Source organism: Sminthopsis crassicaudata, chromosome 2, assembly GCF_048593235.1.
Source record: "Sminthopsis crassicaudata isolate SCR6 chromosome 2, ASM4859323v1, whole genome shotgun sequence".
NCBI classification, from domain to species: Eukaryota; Metazoa; Chordata; class Mammalia; order Dasyuromorphia; family Dasyuridae; genus Sminthopsis; species Sminthopsis crassicaudata.
The window spans coordinates 345,975,569-345,995,414 of record NC_133618.1 but is presented as its reverse complement, the minus strand read 5'-3'; the positions used below and the strand labels follow the sequence as shown (position 1 = coordinate 345,995,414).

At 33.0% G+C, this 19,846-nt stretch overlaps 1 protein-coding gene across 1 annotated transcript in view; it reads right to left on the bottom strand.

Moving 5' to 3' along the window:
* Positions 1 to 654: 654 nt before the first annotated feature.
* SRP54 (signal recognition particle 54) overlaps positions 655 to 19,846 on the bottom strand; it is a 114,523-nt gene continuing 95,331 nt past the window's right edge. The window contains exons 16-17 of the mRNA XM_074290680.1: positions 11,131 to 11,228; positions 655 to 3,089 (exon numbers count right to left, since the gene is read on the bottom strand). Coding sequence (XP_074146781.1) covers positions 2,868 to 3,089; positions 11,131 to 11,228 — 320 coding nt within the window. The 3' untranslated portion in view covers positions 655 to 2,867. The remainder of the gene's footprint in view (positions 3,090 to 11,130; positions 11,229 to 19,846) is intronic.

Here is a 19,846-nt window from a genome sequence, read left to right as displayed (position 1 = left end):
TTTTGGTGTCTACCATCATCTAGTATCTACATTATCCACATCAAGAGTAATCTAACATTAGGATTGGAAAAGGGAGAAGGAATTCAATATTAAAGAACAGTCTAAAATCAAACTGGGTTAAGATTTCAAAGGGAGGAAAATCAGGCCAGAATATGTCAGTGCCTGGGAAAATGGACTAGAGTAACAAGTTGTAAATAAATTAGAGAACAGATTTAAAAGAGAAGGAAAGATTAGTGTTGTCAAAGTGGAATTTCAGAGTTCCAGATCATGCAATGGAATATTTGTAGATTATATAAAGTATATGTGTTGCTAGTGAGGAGTAAAGGTACCAATGATGGGAGTTTGTAAACTAATCAACTGGGAAGGAAGGGTATTTGAAGGGATATTAACATTTATGTTGACGTCCTTCAAGTGAGGATTGGAAGTGGAGACTAAGCTCCCAGAGTTCTAAAATTTTTCATAAAGGGGAAAAGATGCCCTATCTGGGAACTACAGATAGCTAAGGTCCAGAAGTGGCAGTGAGGAACACAAAAATATTCTGAGTATGGTTCTATTTTATATAAATTAAGGAAAAGAACGGAGTATTTTGTTTAAAAAAAAAAAAAGAGATGAATTATGTATGGATAGGAACAAATGAGGATCTTCAGATGATCAGGTAAAGTAATTTAATGAATTAACAGGCAATCAGTTTAACCATTTCATAAAATTTGCACATACTAAGTATTACATATTAAGGCACGTAAATATATTGTACAGAAAGTTAGGACAAGGGCCTGCCTGATCATAGTGAAGGTAGTACAAAAAGACAGTTCTAGACATTTCACATCTTAACATTAAAAGTTCACAAATACATAATTTTAAAGTCACAGTTCAGTTGCTAGCTAGCTTTCAACAATAAGACAAATGATTGATTGTGATATAAAGTCTAAGTTTAAGAAGTTGAGGTGAGAGGGGGTAGATGAAATGCAGAAATTACTAGAAAGAAACATTTAAGTACATTATGTGGTATTTTATAAAAAAGTTATCCTACAACCAGAACTTAAAGGGAAAATTTATTTTTGAAAGAAAGGAATTGTTAAATATAAAGTTAATGCTTTAAGCAATGCGTATCATTAGGAAGATAAAGTACCACTTACATGCTATCAGCATGCTTTTTGAAAATTATTCTATCTGTAATTGGAGTTTTTTAAACGTTTATAAATTATAAAGTGGTAAAAAGGGAGAAGGCTTAGATGTCAAATCTGGATTTTCCTTCTATTACAATCTGCTTTAAAAAGAGGACATTTTTCTGAGGACAGAAAATAAGTAGGGATAAAAATCTGAGCCCTTCTCAGATTTCTTTTTCAAATTGCAATTCAAGTGCTTTGTGACAAACATCTGGAATGATAGAGTGCTAGGCCTGGAGTCAGACAGACTCTTCCTCCTGATTTCAAATCTGGCCTCAGACACTATCAGAGTGACTCTGTGCAAGTCACTTGACCTAGTTTGCCTCAGGTTCTTCAACTATAAAATGAGCTGGAACAGAAAATGGCAAACTATTCCAGTATCTTTACCTAGAAAACCTCCACTGGTGTCACAAAGCATCAGACACAACTAAAAAAATGAGAGAAAAACAAAGATCAGGAAGAGCAAGTTTTCAACACATGTAAAATATCTACATTAATAGTTGTTTTTAATTTATATACTTATTTAAATGAAAGACAATGTTTGGTTAATTTTATGTCTTAACAATTGGCCCTCTGAAAGCTTATTCAGTTTTTTGTTCTGTTTTATAAGCACAGGATTTTAAAAGCAGCATTTATAAAACACACCACTTATTCTTTCCTGCCCCTGCATTTCTTAAAGTTATAAATGACCATCACAAACAAATCTCATATCCATACTGATTATGTATTTAAGCACATATTCAAAAGTAACTTCTTACACCCATATAAGATTTGCAAATAACATGGTGGGCAATGGACCAATTATGCTAATTTAAAACTCAATCACTTCTATCCACTGGAAAATAAAGAAGCGAGATAAAGGCAAAAATTTCATTGCCAAAATCTGGAATATTTCTGAGAAATCTATATATGCTTTTATATACTCACTGTAATTTATTCAGTTGCTAATGGATCTTTACAACTTGTATAAAAAGTATTTTTCAATTTGAAATGAGACAAAATTTGATTTAGTCCCTAATTCTACTATTAAGAAAAAAATCAATATTAAGGAGGTTTAAACAAGCCAAAATTAATCTTAAAACCTAAATTGGGAAGAATAGAAATGAACAGTTCCATTCTAACCAAAACGTTATTTTCCATGGAATATGATTTTTTTCTAAACTAACAAGAAAAAATTGGTTTCCATCTTGTTCTAAGACCAAATTTTAGGCACTGAAAAAAGCAACTATAATAGTATATTAACTAGAATCAACGGAAATATGAATACAAATTTTAAAATATTATCTTAAAAAATCCTATTTAGAAAATTTAGGAATACAAGTTCAGTTCACCATCTTCCTTACAGTGTTATAAACAAAAACATAGCATGTTTTCATAGTCACAAGACATTTAGACAAAAGAGCTTTTGCTGTTTTTATATATATATATATTTATGTTAGATAATTAGCTTTAGCCTATGCTTATGTCTATAGGCAATCATATATTTGAAAGAAAACTGCTGTTTACTAGACAGACTTTGAATTCTTTAAGAGACATCCTAAATTATCCTCAATTAAAATCTAACCTCAGACACTTAATAGTTGTGTGACCTTGGGCTTCATGTAGAATTATTCCTTTTAACAAAATTTTAGATATAAGTTTCACCATAAGTTTCCTTAAATTAAAAAAAATACCCTGGAGTTTGAAATTTACTAAGTTGTTTTATTCTACGTTGTGGCCAATAGGGGTTAGATTTTGTTTATTTTCCATAGTTACTTCACAGTCTCCATCCATTTTAAAATTGAGATTAACAAAAGAACTTGATGCCACAGTGTCTGGCTGGTTCATTTGAACAATAGAGTCAGCCTGGAGCTTCCTCTGCTGCTCCTGATACTGTCTTTCTGCCTCTTCAGACATTCGATTTTCTTCTTCTTCTTCTTCCTCCTAAAAAGAGATAAAATTAAATAGATGTAAGCTTAATGATGAAATGTCTTCTCTTAATTAACAAGGTCAAGAATAAAAAGTACCATCTGGATTAGAAAAAGAAATTACTTGAGCTAGAATTATCTTGAAAGATATTTTAAGGGGCAGCTAGGCAGTGCAGTGGATAGAGCACCAACCCTGAAGTCAGGAGGACCTGAGTTGAAATCTGGTCTCAGACACTTAATACTTCCTAGCTGTGTGACCCTGGGCAAGTCACTTAACTCCAATTGCCTCAGCAAAAATAGAAAGAAAAATATTTTAGAGCAAGGAATATTTAAGCTGGGTCTTGGAGGATTCATTTAATAATCCTTTATTATATACTTACATACAAAGCCTTGGTCCAGGTAACAAAGACTTGGCTCTTATGGAATATATAATTTTATTCAAAGAGATATGACACAAACATTCACATCACATTTGTGTAAGATAGATAAAAAATATTATGTGAAGTCAAAGGATAAGACTACGTATATGATCCTAGGAAAGTCACCTTTTGTCTGCCTCAATTTCCCTCAACTATAAAACATGGATAATAGTATCTACTTCCTGGATTGCTGTGAGGATCAAGTGAGATAATATTTGTAAAGCATTTAGCACAGTGTATAGCACATTAATTGATTAATATGTGTTTGTTCCCTTCCCTTGAGGGAAAATTACCACTCTAGGAGCTTCCTACTGGTTCTAGTTTCAAATAAAAACTTCTGCTTGGCTTTTAGAACTCTTTACAACTTGGACCTAACCTTTTCTAGCTTCACTGAACATTACTTACCCTCTCTCACAATCTTTGATCTGGACAAACTGGTCTGTTTTTCTAACAGGAGCCTATCTCTGCCTTACAATATTCCTTTCTTCAAGACATATAGCCCTAACACTATTCTACATGAAGCCCAAGAAACTGCTTCTTCTACATGAAGATAGAAAAGATTAGAGGATCCTATCAATTTCAAGAGAACAGAAAGGAAAATGAATGAGCTCAAGGCAAATGGCCTTAATTATCTAATTCTTTAGACTCCTTGGTTTCTATCAAGACATTAGTCATACTTCTTTCCACAAGAAGCTTTTTCTGATCTCCACCTCCCCAGATACATGTGCTTTCTCCCAAAACTTTTTTTTTTTTAATTAAAGCTTTTTATTTACAAAACATTTGCATGGGAAATTTTTCAACATTGACCCCTGCAAAACTTTCTGTTCCAAATTTTTCTCTCCTTCCCCCAGTCCTCCCCCCCAGAGGGCAGGTAGTCCAAAACATGTTAAATATGTTAAAATATATGTTAAATCCAATGATTCTTTTTTTCTTTTTTTTTTTTTTTTATTATAGCTTTTATTTACAAGATATATGCATGGGTAATTTTACAGCATTGACAATTGCCAAGCCTTTTGTTCCAATTTTTCCCCTCCTTCCCCCCATCCCCTCCCCCAGATGGAAAGTTGACCAATACATGTTACATATGTTTAAAGTATAAATGAAATACAATATATGTATTATGTATACATATTTATAGTTATCTTGTTGCACTAGAAAAATCAGATCTAGAAGAAAAAAAAACCTGAGAAGGAAAAGAAAATGCAAGCAAACATCAACAGAAAGCATGAAAATGCTATGTTATGGTCCTCTCAGTTCCCACAAGCCTCTCTCTGAGTGTATGTAGCCTTCTTCATCACTGAATAATTGAAACTGGATTGAATCATCTCATTGTTGGAAGAGAGCCATGTCCATCAGAATTGATCATCGTATAGTCTTCTTGTTACTCTCCTGATTCCGCTCATTTCACTTAGCATCTGTTCATTTAGTCTCTCCAGGCCTCTGTGAAATCATCCTCTTGGCCGTTTCTTACAGAACAATAATATTCCATAATTATTCATATACCATAATTTATTAAGCCATTCTGCAATTTCCAGTTTCTAGCCACTACAAGGGCTGCCACATTTTTTTTTTCTCCTGAGACTAGGGTTAAGTGGCTTGCCCAGGGTCACACAGGGGCTGCCACATTTTTGCACATGTGGATCCTTTCCCCTCCTTTAAGATCTCTTTGTCTCCCAAAACTTCTTATATTAATTTTGAATATGTTCTACACCTACTTATAAACATAAATGTTGTCTTTCCCTATTAAAGTTCTTTGAGGGTGGAGATTGTTTCACTTTGTGACCTTTATCTAGGACATTGTTGTTATTTAATAAATAGTCATTGATTGATTGAAAATAAAAACAAGGTACTTTCAAGGGGGAAGGGATTAGTAACTAGAGGATGAAGGTAATGCTTGAATGAAGTTTTGAAGGAAACAAAGAGTTTTAAGAAGTAGAATGGAAAAAGGATATCTCTCAGGCATTGGGGATAGCTAGTACAAATGGACCACAAGATAGTAGATTAAATATCATATACAAAGAAGGATAAGAAAGCTAATTGTTCTTACAAGGATTAACGTGCTTTATTTTAACAATAAATCTAGAAAGGTTATAAAGGACTCTATGCATAATGGAGGACTTTATAATTGATTCTATAGATATTAGAAAACATTGGTCATACCTGTACTTTAGAAAAATCACATATTAGCAGCAGTGTTGAAGGACAGATAGGAAAGAAAAAAGTTCTGAAGCAGGAAAACTAAGATGAAAGATGAAGGATGGCCTTCTTGGCTACAGGAGGTACAAAAGATGTTGTATAGTTTAAAATGATAAGATTTAGCAACTAACTCAAAATGTGTAATAATAGAAAATGAATTGTCAAGGATGGCACCAAAATTAAGAACCATAACTAACAATAGTGATGCTTTCCCTAGAAATAGAAAAGTGAGACAAAGCAGAAAAAAATCAAGAAGATATATTAAATTATAATATGAAGAATTTGGATATGTTGAGCTTGAGGTGCCTAAGAAATATCCAGTTCAATATGTCCAGAAGGTCCTACATAATGTATGTAGCTCTGGAACTCAAAATAAATAATAAGTGATGTAGTATTAGAGCTTCCAAATAAATCAGATCTCAGAGATTCCTTCCAACTCTGAAATTCTGACTGATATGTTAAAGAGTTTATTTTTGAAGTTTGACATTGAGAAATCTTACAACAAAATTCCTTGACTTTCTCTTAGTAAAACAAAACACAAGACAATCTATTCTGATTATAAATTGCTGGTGCCTAAAGGGAAAGGAAAAAATTTGAATGAATTCTTGTAGATAATAATATAATAAGAGTTGACCTAGTTGAGATTAAACTATATTATATTTATTGTAATGAAATGAAATTTATTTCATGGCTTTCTCTTTAATAGGAACTATACAGAAAAGGGTAAAGAGAGGAGGGTAGGAGACAGGGTAGTTATCCAAGTCTAAGGGTAGGCAGGTGAAAGGAAGAGGGGAAAGATTTTAGAATAGCAATAATAACACTTAATATTCTTAATGCAGCAACTAGGTGGTTCAGTGGATCAGCCTTAAGTCAAGAAGATCTGAATTCAAATCCTGAGTTAGACACGTATTAGTTGTGTGATCCTGGGGAAGTCAATTAACCCTGTTGCTTCAGTTTTTATATCTGTAAATGATCTGGAAAAGTAAATGGCAAATCAACAATAAAAGCATTGTCCTTATACTTCCACAATGTATATAGAAAAACGTATTCTATCAATCACATAATTCAAATGTTCAGCTATTTTAAATCATGTTTGACTCTATGACATCCTTTAGAGTTTTCTTGGCAAAGATATTTAGTCTCCTTCTCCAGCTTATCTTACAAATGAAGAAATTGAGGCAAAGGGGATTAAGTGACTTGCTCAGGATCACATATCTACTACTAAGTATCTGATTCTACATTTGAACTCATCAGGAAGATGAGTCTTCTTGATTCCAGGCCCAGCACACTATTCACTAAGCCACCTCACTGCCCCAATTTTATAGAGAGAATCCTAGACTACCTACTTGTCACAGCAAATAACACTTTTTAGGTTCCCTGGCACCAAGTGAATCAATGAAATGCTTATGATGAATTGACTCAAGATTAAGTAAGGAAACAAGAGAAACCAAAGTAAGGGGAAAAGATTAGAAGATTAGAGAGATTCAAGTTCTTAATATGGGTTAACAATAACTTTTGTCAGTGAATGACAAAACAGAAGAAATATACAAGCAAGTAAGGTAACTATGGCTAAAGAAATCTGAAAGGTGGAACAATTTTAGATGATAATGGCGTCAAAAATATCCATGTCAGCTTCTGGATAATGTAGCAAAAAGTGTAGACTTTGTAGAGCCGTAAGATAATTTATTTAATTAAATAAAACATTTATTAAGGACTTCATATAGCAACATACTGTGATATGTGGTTGGAATACAAAAGTCCCCTCTGTTCCCCCAAACTAGTGGTCTACTCTCAAACTGGTTAAGATAAGAGGTTATTTGTAAGGTCATCAACAAGAACAATGCAGTCCCTGAAGACGATTGCAAGGGCTATTTGGATATAAAACATTAAATTGAAAAATATTAATTAGTATTCTGAAAAAAGAAAGATATAAAGAGGAGAAAAAAAAATCTCACGAGAACAGAATATCACTCATAAAGGGAAATGAGAACAAAGCATTTTTAGGAAATGGAAAATAATCCAATTTGAACATAGCAGTATATGATTAAAGAATTAAATTGACCAGAACTATATAGACTGGGATGGATTTATGGAAGGCAATGAACATCATACTAAAGAATTTGAGAATTATCCTAATGATAATAATGAAGGGAGAATTATTAGAAGTGTACTTTAAAGAAAATTAATTTGGTGTGATTATATCCAAAATATGGAGATTACAAAAAAAAGACAAGAAGCAAAGAAACTAGTTATTACAACAGCAATAAGGTAATCCAGATAAAAGATAATAAGGACCTGAAGAAAAACACTGGGAATGTTGCTTTTTGTCTTCAACCCCAACCTTCAACATATTTAATATTTAAAAAATCTTCCCCAATTTAAATTAATAATTCATATATAAGTTAGCAAGTACTCCTCATTCCTGTTCTTAGAGTACATTAGAGTGAATGTTGCTAAGAAAGTTGTTTACAACAATAGAGACCCAAACTGGGGTAAAAGAGTTCTATTAGTATCTTCAGTAAATAGAGGTTAATCTATATATAGTATATTAGAGTAGAAAAAGTACAAAGAAATGGGTTTAAATCTTAGTTCCAACACTTACTTGTTATAACTGTAGATAAGTCATTTAACATGACTTTAAGTTTCGATTTCCTTATCTGTAGAATGGGAGTACTGCTGCTTGCATCACCTATCTAATTAGATTGCTATGTGCAAAATTATTTCTAAACCCTAACGTGCAATATAAGTGTGAGCAAATATGGAGTGGGGGTACCTAGATATAAGAGAAGACAGAGAAATCAGGAAAACTTGAATTCAAATCTGGATTCACACACTTACTAGTTGTGTGACCTTAGGGTAGTCACTTAACCCTTTTTGCCTGTTTTCTCATCTGTAAAATGAGCTGGAGAAGGAAATGGCAAAGCACACCACTATTTTTGCCAAGAAAATCCCAAATAGGTCATAAAGAGTTAGTCAAGACCAAAACTACTGAACAAGTTATAGAGCAAATATCGGTCCAAATCTGAATTTTTAAGCAGAAAATTTCCATTAAACTCACATGCCATGATATAAAACATTAATTACCACAAAATCTGTCCTAAGTCTAATGAAATAAAAATGTCAAAAATATTGATACTTTAATGAAGATAATTAAACCAATTTCAATGTCACTGATTTCCAGTAATGTTAGGACACTTGCATTGTATTTGGCACTCTACATATTTGCGACATAAACTGGAGAAGTAGAAAGAGGAGATGGAAGTCTGCAAAGCCTCATATGTATTATCTTATTTTATCCTCTCAATATTTCTATGAGGGATGTGCTACTATTTCACATTTTACAGATGGGGAAACTGAAGCTGGGAAATGTCTTTATTTGTTGGGCAAGCTTAAATGCTTTCCCAGAATCACATAGTTGGTAAGTGTCTGGTGCTGGATTTGAATTATAGTCTTCCTATTCCAAGTATAAGTATTCATCCCCTGTGTCACCTACATACCTATAAGTTTGCTATCTCAAAAAATAGAAGGCACATGTATATCTATGATATTACAAACCCAAAGTATTAAAGAATGGAAAAACTAAGTCAGAAAAAAGTTAAATAACTTGCTCAAGATTGGATTTGCTGCTGGAACTACATTCCCTGACTCGCAATGAAGTATTCTCTATTTTATAGTATTTCATAAGCAAAATTGCTAATTTTTTGGAAATGATACTTATCCCTTTATGCTAACTATACAGTATTTTAGACTTTCATTTCAAAATATTCTGATTCCTTCATAAATTTTACTTACAAAGTTAATAAATAATAACTGGCATTAATATAACCCTGTAAGGATTACAAATTTCTTAACACAACAATTCTGTGAGGTAAACATCATACAAATTATCTCCATTTTACAGATGAATTAAATGAGCTTCAGAGAGGCTAATCAACAAAGTACTTACCATGTACCAGGAACCATGATAAATGTTAATGATACAAACATGAAAATGAAACAGTCTCCCTTAAAAGAGCTTACATTAAGAAATGACCAGCAGGAGGAATACAGAGAGGCTTGGAGAGACTTAAATCAACTGTTGCTGAGTGAAATGAGCAGAACCAGAAGATCACTATACACTTCAACAACAATACTGTATGAGGATGTATTCTGATGGAAGTGGAAATCTTCAACATAAAGAAGATCCAATTCACTTCCAGTTGATCAATGATGGACAGAAATAACTATACCCAGAGAAGGAACACTGGGAAGCGAATGTAAATTGTTAGCACTACTGTCTATCTACCTAGGTTACTTATACCTTCGGAAGCTAATAATTAATGTGCAACAAGAAAATGGTATTTACACAAATATATTGTATCTAGGTTATATTGTAACACATGTAAAATGTATGGAATTACCTGCCATCGGGGGGAGGGAGTGGAGAGAGGGAGGGGATAATTTGGAAAAATGAAAAAAAAAAAAAAAAAAAAAAGAGCTTACATTTATTTCATCAGAAGAGACGAAGTATACACATATAATTATATACAATATAAATACAAAATAATTGAGGACAGGGATACTTGGTAATGGGAATCAGAAAAGACTTCGTGTATAAAATGACATCTAAGCAAAGTTTGAAAGATACAAGTGATGCAAAAAGTAGAAGTTAAGAAAGAGCCAGAATGTGGATCAAAGCATAATATTTTCATCTTTTTTGTTTGTTTGAATGCTTTTTCTTTCTCATGGTTTTTTCTCTTTTGGTCTGATTTTTCTCACACAACATGATAAACATGGAAACATGTTTAGAAGGTGTGCATGTTTAACCTATATCAGACTGCTTGCTGTCTTGGGAAGAGAGGGAATGGAGAAAGTAGGGGGAAAAATTTGGAACACAACATCTTACAGAAATGAATGTTGAAAACTATCTTTATATGTATTTGAGAAAATAAAATATATTGAGGGGAAAAAAACACACATACATAAAAAAGTGAATTTTAGGCATGAAAAGACAGTCAGTAGAAAGGTATCATATAAGGAAGAGTAAGTAACAAAGGCATAATTCAAAACAATATCTTTGACTTCATTGCCAATGCTCTTCTCTTTTATGTCATGATGTGCTTGCTTCCTTATTATATGTATATCAAAGAAGGGCAAACTTTAGACTATTCAGAGACTAGTTTAAAAAAAGGAAAGCCTGGTAGCTTTATGTAGACATCCTCCATAGCTCCTGTGGTGTACACAAATCACAGAATAGATTCCAATAGTTTAGAGTGAATTTTTGGTCAAAGCATGAAAATATAGTAAACCTGAGTCTGAAAGCAAAATCAATAACTCTAGGATAAAATCCCTAATGGAAATAGATTTCTTTTTGCAAAATATGGGTTAAACAGATAAATTAATTTATGTCCATACAAATCTTAAGCATAAAAGAAAAAAAGAAAGCTGTAAAGAAAGACACACCTCTTTCTTCATCCGGTAATATTCATCAATCGCATATTGATACTTTGGGGTGCTGATACCCAGAAGTGATGCAATCTTCTCTCCAAGAAAGTCACACACTGAAGGTACAAATTTAAAATAGTAGAGAATTCTGAATAAAAACTTGGACTTAACAGCATTTAATTTTTAATTCAACAAACATTCATTAATTATTTACTATGTTTAGAGTAATAAATTAGGTAGGAAGGAAGGGGAAAGGTTTAAATAGGATAACTCTACTAACATGGAATTTATTTTCTAGTATGAAACAACTTAAGTGGAAGAAGTGACATTTGAGCTTTTATTCAGAGGTAGGAAAAGGGAAGAAATACTAGTTAGGGGAAATAAAATAATCAAAACTATCAACATGGGAGAATGTTGTTCCAGGGAAAATTAGCAATCTATTTTGGCTACAATATTCCCTATGCAACAGGGAACAGGTTTGAACAGAAATAGCATGGATCAGAGGATTTCACGCTAAAACAAACCCTTGATTTAACTTATCAACTTCATTTTATAGATTAGGAAACTGAGGCTCAGGTATGATTAAATTTATATTTAAGGAAATATTTAGGAGTCATCTGCATGGAAGTGGTGTTAAGTGAAGTCACAGAAATGAGTGAGATTACTAAGTGAGAGAGTATAGTGGGACCTGTCAGATTGGCTAAGATGACAGGAACAAATAATGATGAATGTTGGAGGGGATGTGGGAAAACTGGGACACTGATACATTGTTGGTGGAGTTGTGAAAGAATCCAGTCATTCTGGAGAGCAATTTGGAACTATGCCCAAAAAGTTATCAAACTGTGCATACCCTTTGACCCAGCATTGCTGTTATTGGGCTTATATCCCAAAGAAATATTAAAGAGCGGAAAGGGACCTGTATGTGCCAAAATGTTTGTGGCAGCTCTTTTTGTAGTAGCTAGAAACTGTAAGATGAATGGATGTCCATCAATTGGAGAATGGAAATTATGGTATATGAAGGTTATGGAATATTATTGCTCTGTAAGAAATGACCAGCAGGAGGAATACAGAGAGGCTTGGAGAGACTTACATCAACTGATGCTGAGTGAAATGAATAGAACCAGAAGATCTCTGTACACTTCAAGGTTGTATGAAGATGTATTCTGATGGAAGTGGATATCTTCAACATAAAGAAGATCCAACTCACTTCCAGTTGATCAATGATGGACAGAAATAATTACACCCAGAGAAGGAACACTGGGAAGTGAATGTAAATTGTTAGCACTACTGTCTATCTACCCAGGTTACTTATACCTTCGGAATCCAATACTTAATGTGCAACAAGAAAATGATATTTACACACATATATTGTATCTGGGTTATGTTGTAACATATGTAAAATGTATGGGATTGCCTGTCATCTAGGGGAGGGAGTAGAGGGAAGGGGGGGGATAATTTGGAAAAATGAATACAAGGGATAATATTATAAAAAAAATTACTCATGCATATATACTGTGGGAAAAAAAATTCTGAAAAAAAAAAAAGAGAGAGAGAGAGAGAGAGAGAGTGAGTGTGTATAGTGGGAGTATAGAAAATGGCCAAGAACAGAACCTCACTTTAAAGAGTAGCAAGAGGTTTAAGGATCAGTGAAAAAAAAAAAAGAATAAATGGGGAAATATGAATAGAACCAGAAGAATATGTTATCTTGGAAGTCAAAGGCAGTATCCAAAAGGAAGGGACAGTCATCAGCTGTCCAATGCTGCATAGAAATCAAAAACAATTTTTCAAAACTATCACTTTTCTAGCCTTATCTTAATTTAAATGTAATGTCACTGAAATATATAATAGCTGATAAGCTTGAATATAGAGAATCAGGAAGAGACAGAATAAGAAGAGAAAAAGGGTCAAAATCCACCAAAAACAAGTAGGAGTCATAAATGGAATGCTATTTGGCTATTACAGTTGGATATTACATTGGATATAAATTCTCTGGGTCAATTTTTTTTTTTAAATACAATAAAACAAACACTAAATACATATTAACACAAGGAAAAATGCTGGGAATATAAAGATAAATAATTAAGAGATAGGAAACTTTAATAGCCATATTAAATCTCTAGCATATTTAGATCCTTATATGAGGAAAAAAGTTCATTCCTGGAATGGGGACCACTTTTAACAAAGGCTCCAAGATCAAAGATGCTATATGTGGGAAAAGTAAGAAGGATTGCTTTTTCCAAAAAATATGTGGAAAAGAAGATTGAAACCAAACTGTGAAGGGCTTTAAATGCTAAGCTAGACATTTTAAATTTTATTCTAGTGGAAATGGAAGACATTGAACATTCTTAGAGAGGAGCAAATTTTAGAACTACCAGTTGGCAATTGTGTATATGATAGACGAGAGAAAACACCATTAGGGAAACCAATCAATTAATAAATATTTATTAACTACCTACTATGTGCCAAGCACTGTGCTAAGTGCTGGAATTACAAATATAAAAATGAAATATTCTCTAAACTGAAGGAATTTACATCCTACCAATCAGAAGGAATCCCCCAGCTGAAATTTAAAAACAAAAACAAAAAAGAAAAATAGATCAACAAGTTAGGGGAAATAAATAAAAAATATAAAGAACAGAAGTCTAGTTGTTGGTAAATTAACAAGAGGTTTGCCTTTTTGATAAGAACTCTTTGAAAAACTTGAAAGCTTATTGGCAGAAATTGAATTTAGACTATATCATACCATATGCAATAATATATATCAAAATGGTTGTGGCTTAAATATAATACATCATAGCATAAAAACATTCTGAAAAACAATTATGCAACTTTCATAAAATGGCTAGGAATAGACTACTTAAACCAATTAGGGATAGAAGAGATCAAAAAAGCTAAAATACATAAACTTAGATATATAAGATTTTGAATAAGTGATACAAAGATGGCATCAGAAGAGAAATGAAAGAAATGCAGTCAAATACAGTTGAGGAAACTGATATTCAAACTATTTAGAAACTGACAAAAACATATATCAAAAAAAGATTCCCTAATATTTAAGTGGTTAAAGGATATGAAAAGGTTTCAAAATAACTACAAACTATAATTGCCCAAATGAAAACAAGTTATAAATCATTAATGTGAAATAAATGTAAACTTGAACAACTCTGAAGTCTTTCCTCACATCAAGCAAATTGGCAAAAAAGTCACCACTAAAAGGTGAAAAGCATGAATGCACTGTTGGTAGAGCTGTGATAATAGACTAATCATTCTGGACAACAGTTTGAAATTATGCAAAATGACTGATCTGTGCCTAATCAGCTATCATATTGTTTTATTGGGGAAATGTCCCAAAGAAATAAACAGAAACAAAGATCTGATACATATAAAAATATTAATAGTAACACCCTATGAGATCATAGAACTATATAAAAGTGGGTTACAATCATTAGGAAATTACTAGAAAGCTATGAGATGACAAAAAAAAAAAAAAGGAATATCATTATGCAGTAAGAAACAATGAATAATAAGAATTAAGAGAAATATGGGAAAAAATTTAAATTACAAAGTAAAATAGGCAATACTAAGAAAGTTACATATGTGATTACCAGAATATAAATGAAAATATCCGAAAATCAAATTGAACTTTGAATAACTGAAAAATCAATGAAGATCTCAGAGTTAGACAATGAGAGATTGGTGTCTCAGTCCCTCATTATTGCAGAGAAGTTATTGAAATATAATATCATATAAACTTTAGATACAGCATTATATAGAGTATATTTGTCTAATGATTTGTTTTTAGTTTTTTGTGACAAGAAAGAAGTTGGAGGTGATATATTAAGACATGGGGCCACAATAAAACATTTTAATGAATTCAAGCAAAAGGTGATAAAGTTCTATATGAGGGTAGTGGCCACATGAGTTAAAAGATGAAGATAGATGCAAGAAATATTGCAGACTATAGAATTAACAAGATGTGGCAATTAATTAGATGGAAAAGTATGAAAGTGCTAAGAATGACTCCAAGATTGTGAAACTAAGTGAACAGAAGAAAACATGAAAAACCTATAGAAAGAGCAGATCTAGGGAGCATGGAAGATGTTGATTTTAAGACGCCTAAAGGACCATCTAGGCAGAGATTTCAGTCAATCACCTGGAAATTCAAAGACAAAAATGAAACAGTTCTTGTCTGCAGGGAATACTTGATAGTGATACAGGACTGGAATTCAGGAGAGAGAATTATGTATACATAATTTGGAGAATCTTCTTCATAGATATAGTAACTGAATCCATGAACGTTAATGACATCTCTAAAATGCGGAGTTTGGAAAGAAAAGTCAAGAGGGTCATGAGTAAAGTCTGATTCCTTCTACAAATACTTGAGATTAAGGAATAGAATCTGGATAATGATTTAGCAAATCAGGCTGAGAAAGAATAGTCAGAAAGGTAGCAAGAGGAAACAATGGGGTAACGAAATCATGAAAGCCAAGAAAAAGAAAATATAAAAGGCAGTCAATTATAGCAAAAATTGCTCAGAAGATAAAAATAAAGATTAAGAAAAGGGAAGCAGGTGTAGCCATTTAAACATCATTGTGAGGAATGTGATATAATAATAAATGAGGAAGTGATATATGTGAGGCAGAATAGGCAGGAGATAAAGAAAGATGGTTTTGAAATTCCATTCCCTTCCTTCATTAATGTGGCTTACTAAATCAATGTTGCTAAGTCACCTGCTATTTACAGTACTCAAATATTAAAGCAATACCTGAAAGGGTTGATGTGGCAGCACGAAGCATGTAAAACCATAAGTAGGGGCCCCAGGGAAGTTTTGTCTGCAACAGTAAAAAGTCAAAGTAATTTGTAGCAACATTAAAACACTATAACATTGTTACTGTGTATACAGCAGGCAAGCCCAAATTAATATTCTTTATGTGGACAGAATATAGAACTACACTGTCTAAAATTTAAGCAAGTTTCTAAAAGCTTTTGGAGAGAATTCCAAAAAGAACATTTTAAAACTATAAGCACATGAAGGGAATTCAATAAATAAACTATTATTCGTACAGAAGAATCCCAAAATGTCAGAGTGAAAAGGAACCTTAAAAAATCAGAGCCCAACCCTTCCTTTAAATTTACCAATAGGTGTTTTTTTTCCCCAAAAATATACATCCAACTTAAATTATTCAGTGACTAAGAGCTGAAATTATTTGTTATCTAGACCACTTATTGTCATTCTATTGTTTTTAGGTAGTCAAATAAGCACAATTTTAGAAACTGAAGGGGGTCTGAGAGTAAAGTCAAATCAAGTCAACGATTATTAACAATTATAATGCCTTCTATATGCCAGATATTGAGCCAAAAGCTGGAATACCAAGAAAGCCCCTTCCCCCCCAAAAAAAAATTAATTCCTGCTCTCAAAAGGAGCTCCTTGTCTAATGGTAGAGATAGCATGCACAAACAAGAAAAATACAGGATAAATTCAAGATAATCTCTAGAGAGAAGGCACAAACATTACAGGGGACCCTGAAAAACACTTTGCAGAATATGGAACTTTAGTTAAGACTTGAAGGAAGCCAAGTAAAGCAAGAGAAAGAAGTGAAAATTCTAGGCATAACAGGTAGTCGAAACTTCTCATTATATACAAATTAGAAAAAGTGAGGCCTTAAGGGATTAGATGGTCTGGGTAGGGTACTAGACCATGCAACAACCAGACAACCAATCAATAAATATTTAATAAGGACTTATATATCTGTAGAACACCACTAAGCATGAAAACAAATTTTTGATAAGACCCAGTCCCAGCCTTCAAGGACTTATAAACTTAATAGAAACATAAGGCACAAATGTTTAGACAATAAGAAAATTACAGAAGTACTATACTTGATCACAACCAACTGGCATTTCTATACCAGAAAAGGTAAAAGTGGAATTTAAGTTGGGCCACTGTCTATCAGTTTTCTGTCCTTCCTTCTTTTGTCTTTTATTTTAAAACTATATCATCAATTAACCCTTTCCATTCCTTCACCTCCCAAAAAGCCAAAAAGTATCTTTAGAGAAGAAAAAGAAAATCAGCACAACTAATCAATGCATTCAAAAATTCTGGAAAACATATGCAATGTGTGGCATCTGCTTTTGTTACATTTACTTTTGATTTTTTATTGTGTAGTTGTTCTTTCCATTCACATTGTTGGTAACTACAACAATGTTTTCTTGGTAATGTTTTCTTGGCTCCACTTATTTTACTCTGCATCAGTTCATATAAATCTTTCCATGTTTCTCTGTATTCATCATAAAGCTTCTTTTAACACAGCGATACTCCATCACACTTCTGAACAAATTTGTTATTCATTCCCTAATTGATGGGCACCTACTGTTTTCAATCATAGCTCTTACAAAATAGTAATATAAGTATTTTGGACTAAATGAGGACTTTTGTACCACTAGCTTCTTTGAAATATAATCCCAGTAATGGAGCCTCTGGTTCAAAGCATATGAGCATCTTGTCACTTCATTTGCATAATTCCAAATTGTTTTCCAAAATGGCTGTACCATTTCACAGCTCCACCAACAACATATTAGTGTACTTACCATTCCACAACTCCTCCAAAAAACACTAACATTTTTTGTCCATTTGCAGGATATAAAGTGAAACCTGAAGGTTGTTTTTATTTGTATTTCTCTATTAGTGATTTGGAGCATTCTTTCATACAGTTGTGAATGCTCTGAAATTCTTTTGAGAATTATTTGTTCATATTCTTTTGAACATTTATTGATTGGTAAATTATTGACTTTATATACTTTTAAGTTTTTGATATCTAGAATATATAAACAATAAAAGTATAAAAAAGAGAAATTAAATACAAAGATTTTTTTTTACCCATTTGACCACTTCTATTCTTATCCTAGGTACATTAATATTGTCTATGCATATCAAATCATCAAAGTTATCTTTTACCTTTTGTTTTTATCTTATTTGATTAAGAACACTCTTATATTGCGAGACATACATGATTCTTTTCTAATATATATTATGACTGTCTTGATTGAGAGCTCAAAGTATATGAGCCCTTTGATCTAGAAGTGAGATGAATGAGGTGGGAGACTCATAGAGTGTGAAAACAGCTCCAGTTTATTGTGCCATACCACCTTGTTGATACACATTTTTGAAAGCATGATTAGTGAGCGAACATTAGGCAATGTTCAATCACCTTTCAGAGAAGCAGCTTGTGGGCTTTGCGTATGCATAGTATCTGCCAATGGGAGGAGAGCCAATCCAGTCATATCAGCAACCCGTTGACAGGTGTGAGGCCCTTTCAAGGCATCCCTGCATTCAAGCAACTGTGCTGTGACCCTCAGACAGAACCCATTCCCAATCGTGCATCACTGCTTCTTGCTCAACAAGGGCATTTCTGCAACATGGCAGAAAACTTATTGTGCACCCAAGATCAAGGTGGCCTCTGTACTCCCTCTTGGCAGGGTCCCATACTCTAACAATTCCCCCTTTTAACTTTTAGATAAAAAGTCCTTTCTTGAGCAGCAACCTCTGAAAGGACGATGGAAAAAGATCTACAAAGACATCCTAACATAACATCACACAGGGTAACCCATGATTCTAATTTTAACCACCATGAAGAGGTATTATCAAACCAATGTATGATCTTTTCAGCAGTTTTGTCTGGATTCAAATCTTTATGAGAAGCTTTCTCCATGTTAGATGCTAGTTTACATAAACTTTCTATGTCACCTTCAATTGTGTTATTGAGAAATAAATTATTCAAATGCCTCTTGATACTGTCCCAATCATAATCTTGTCCTGTATTTTATATATAGCAAAAGGGTTACACAATCTGTAATCACATTGTAACTGAGCCTGGAGTTTCAATAACTCTACTTCTGCTCCTATTTCCAATAATATTTCCCTTAAATCTTTTATCATCTGATATGATTGTTCATGTTATCTTAGCCTGTCAGGCAAAACCCACTTAGACATTCCTAGCTAATTCCTCTATATATCTAGCTTGTACTATACATTAGATACGGACATTGCAAGAGAGACTGATGAAACTTTAAGTAAAACCAACATAATGATACTTAATATGACACAGGTGATACATCTCTTTTTTTCTAATGGAAATAAGGTCTGTTTCCTTCTTTTCTATTATGGTATTGAACATATGATCAAGTCAGTACGATACTACTTCTCCCTTTTTATTTATTTCTTTTATTTATTTTTTTTTTTTGGCTAAGACAATTGGGGTTAAGTTAAGGTCACACAGCTAGTTAGTATTAAGTGTCTGAGACCATATTTGAACTCAGGTCCATCTGACTTCAGGGTTGGTGTTCTATCCACTGTGACACCTAGGAGCCCCTTATTTCTCACTTTTTACAGAAAGCATTGAAACATTTGCTTGATTAACCACAAATACAGTCTGATTTTCAATTTCATTCTCTAAACAATCACTGACTATATTCCAACAAGTAATACTAAAAATCTAATGTTTCTTTGGTAACACAGTCTCCCCATATGAATGCACATTTCCCTCCCAAACAGGCTTTAGTATAGAATTGGTTTTCAATTCTCATGCCATTTGTCCAAGAACCAGGGCCCAAGATGTTTTTCCAACTGCCAGCCCAATTCTCGAGTTACACTAATGTGTCCCATAGAGGCTTCTGCTTTATAAGGGACCAACCTTTATATAGACACACTGCTGCAACCTTCCCACACAGATGAGAG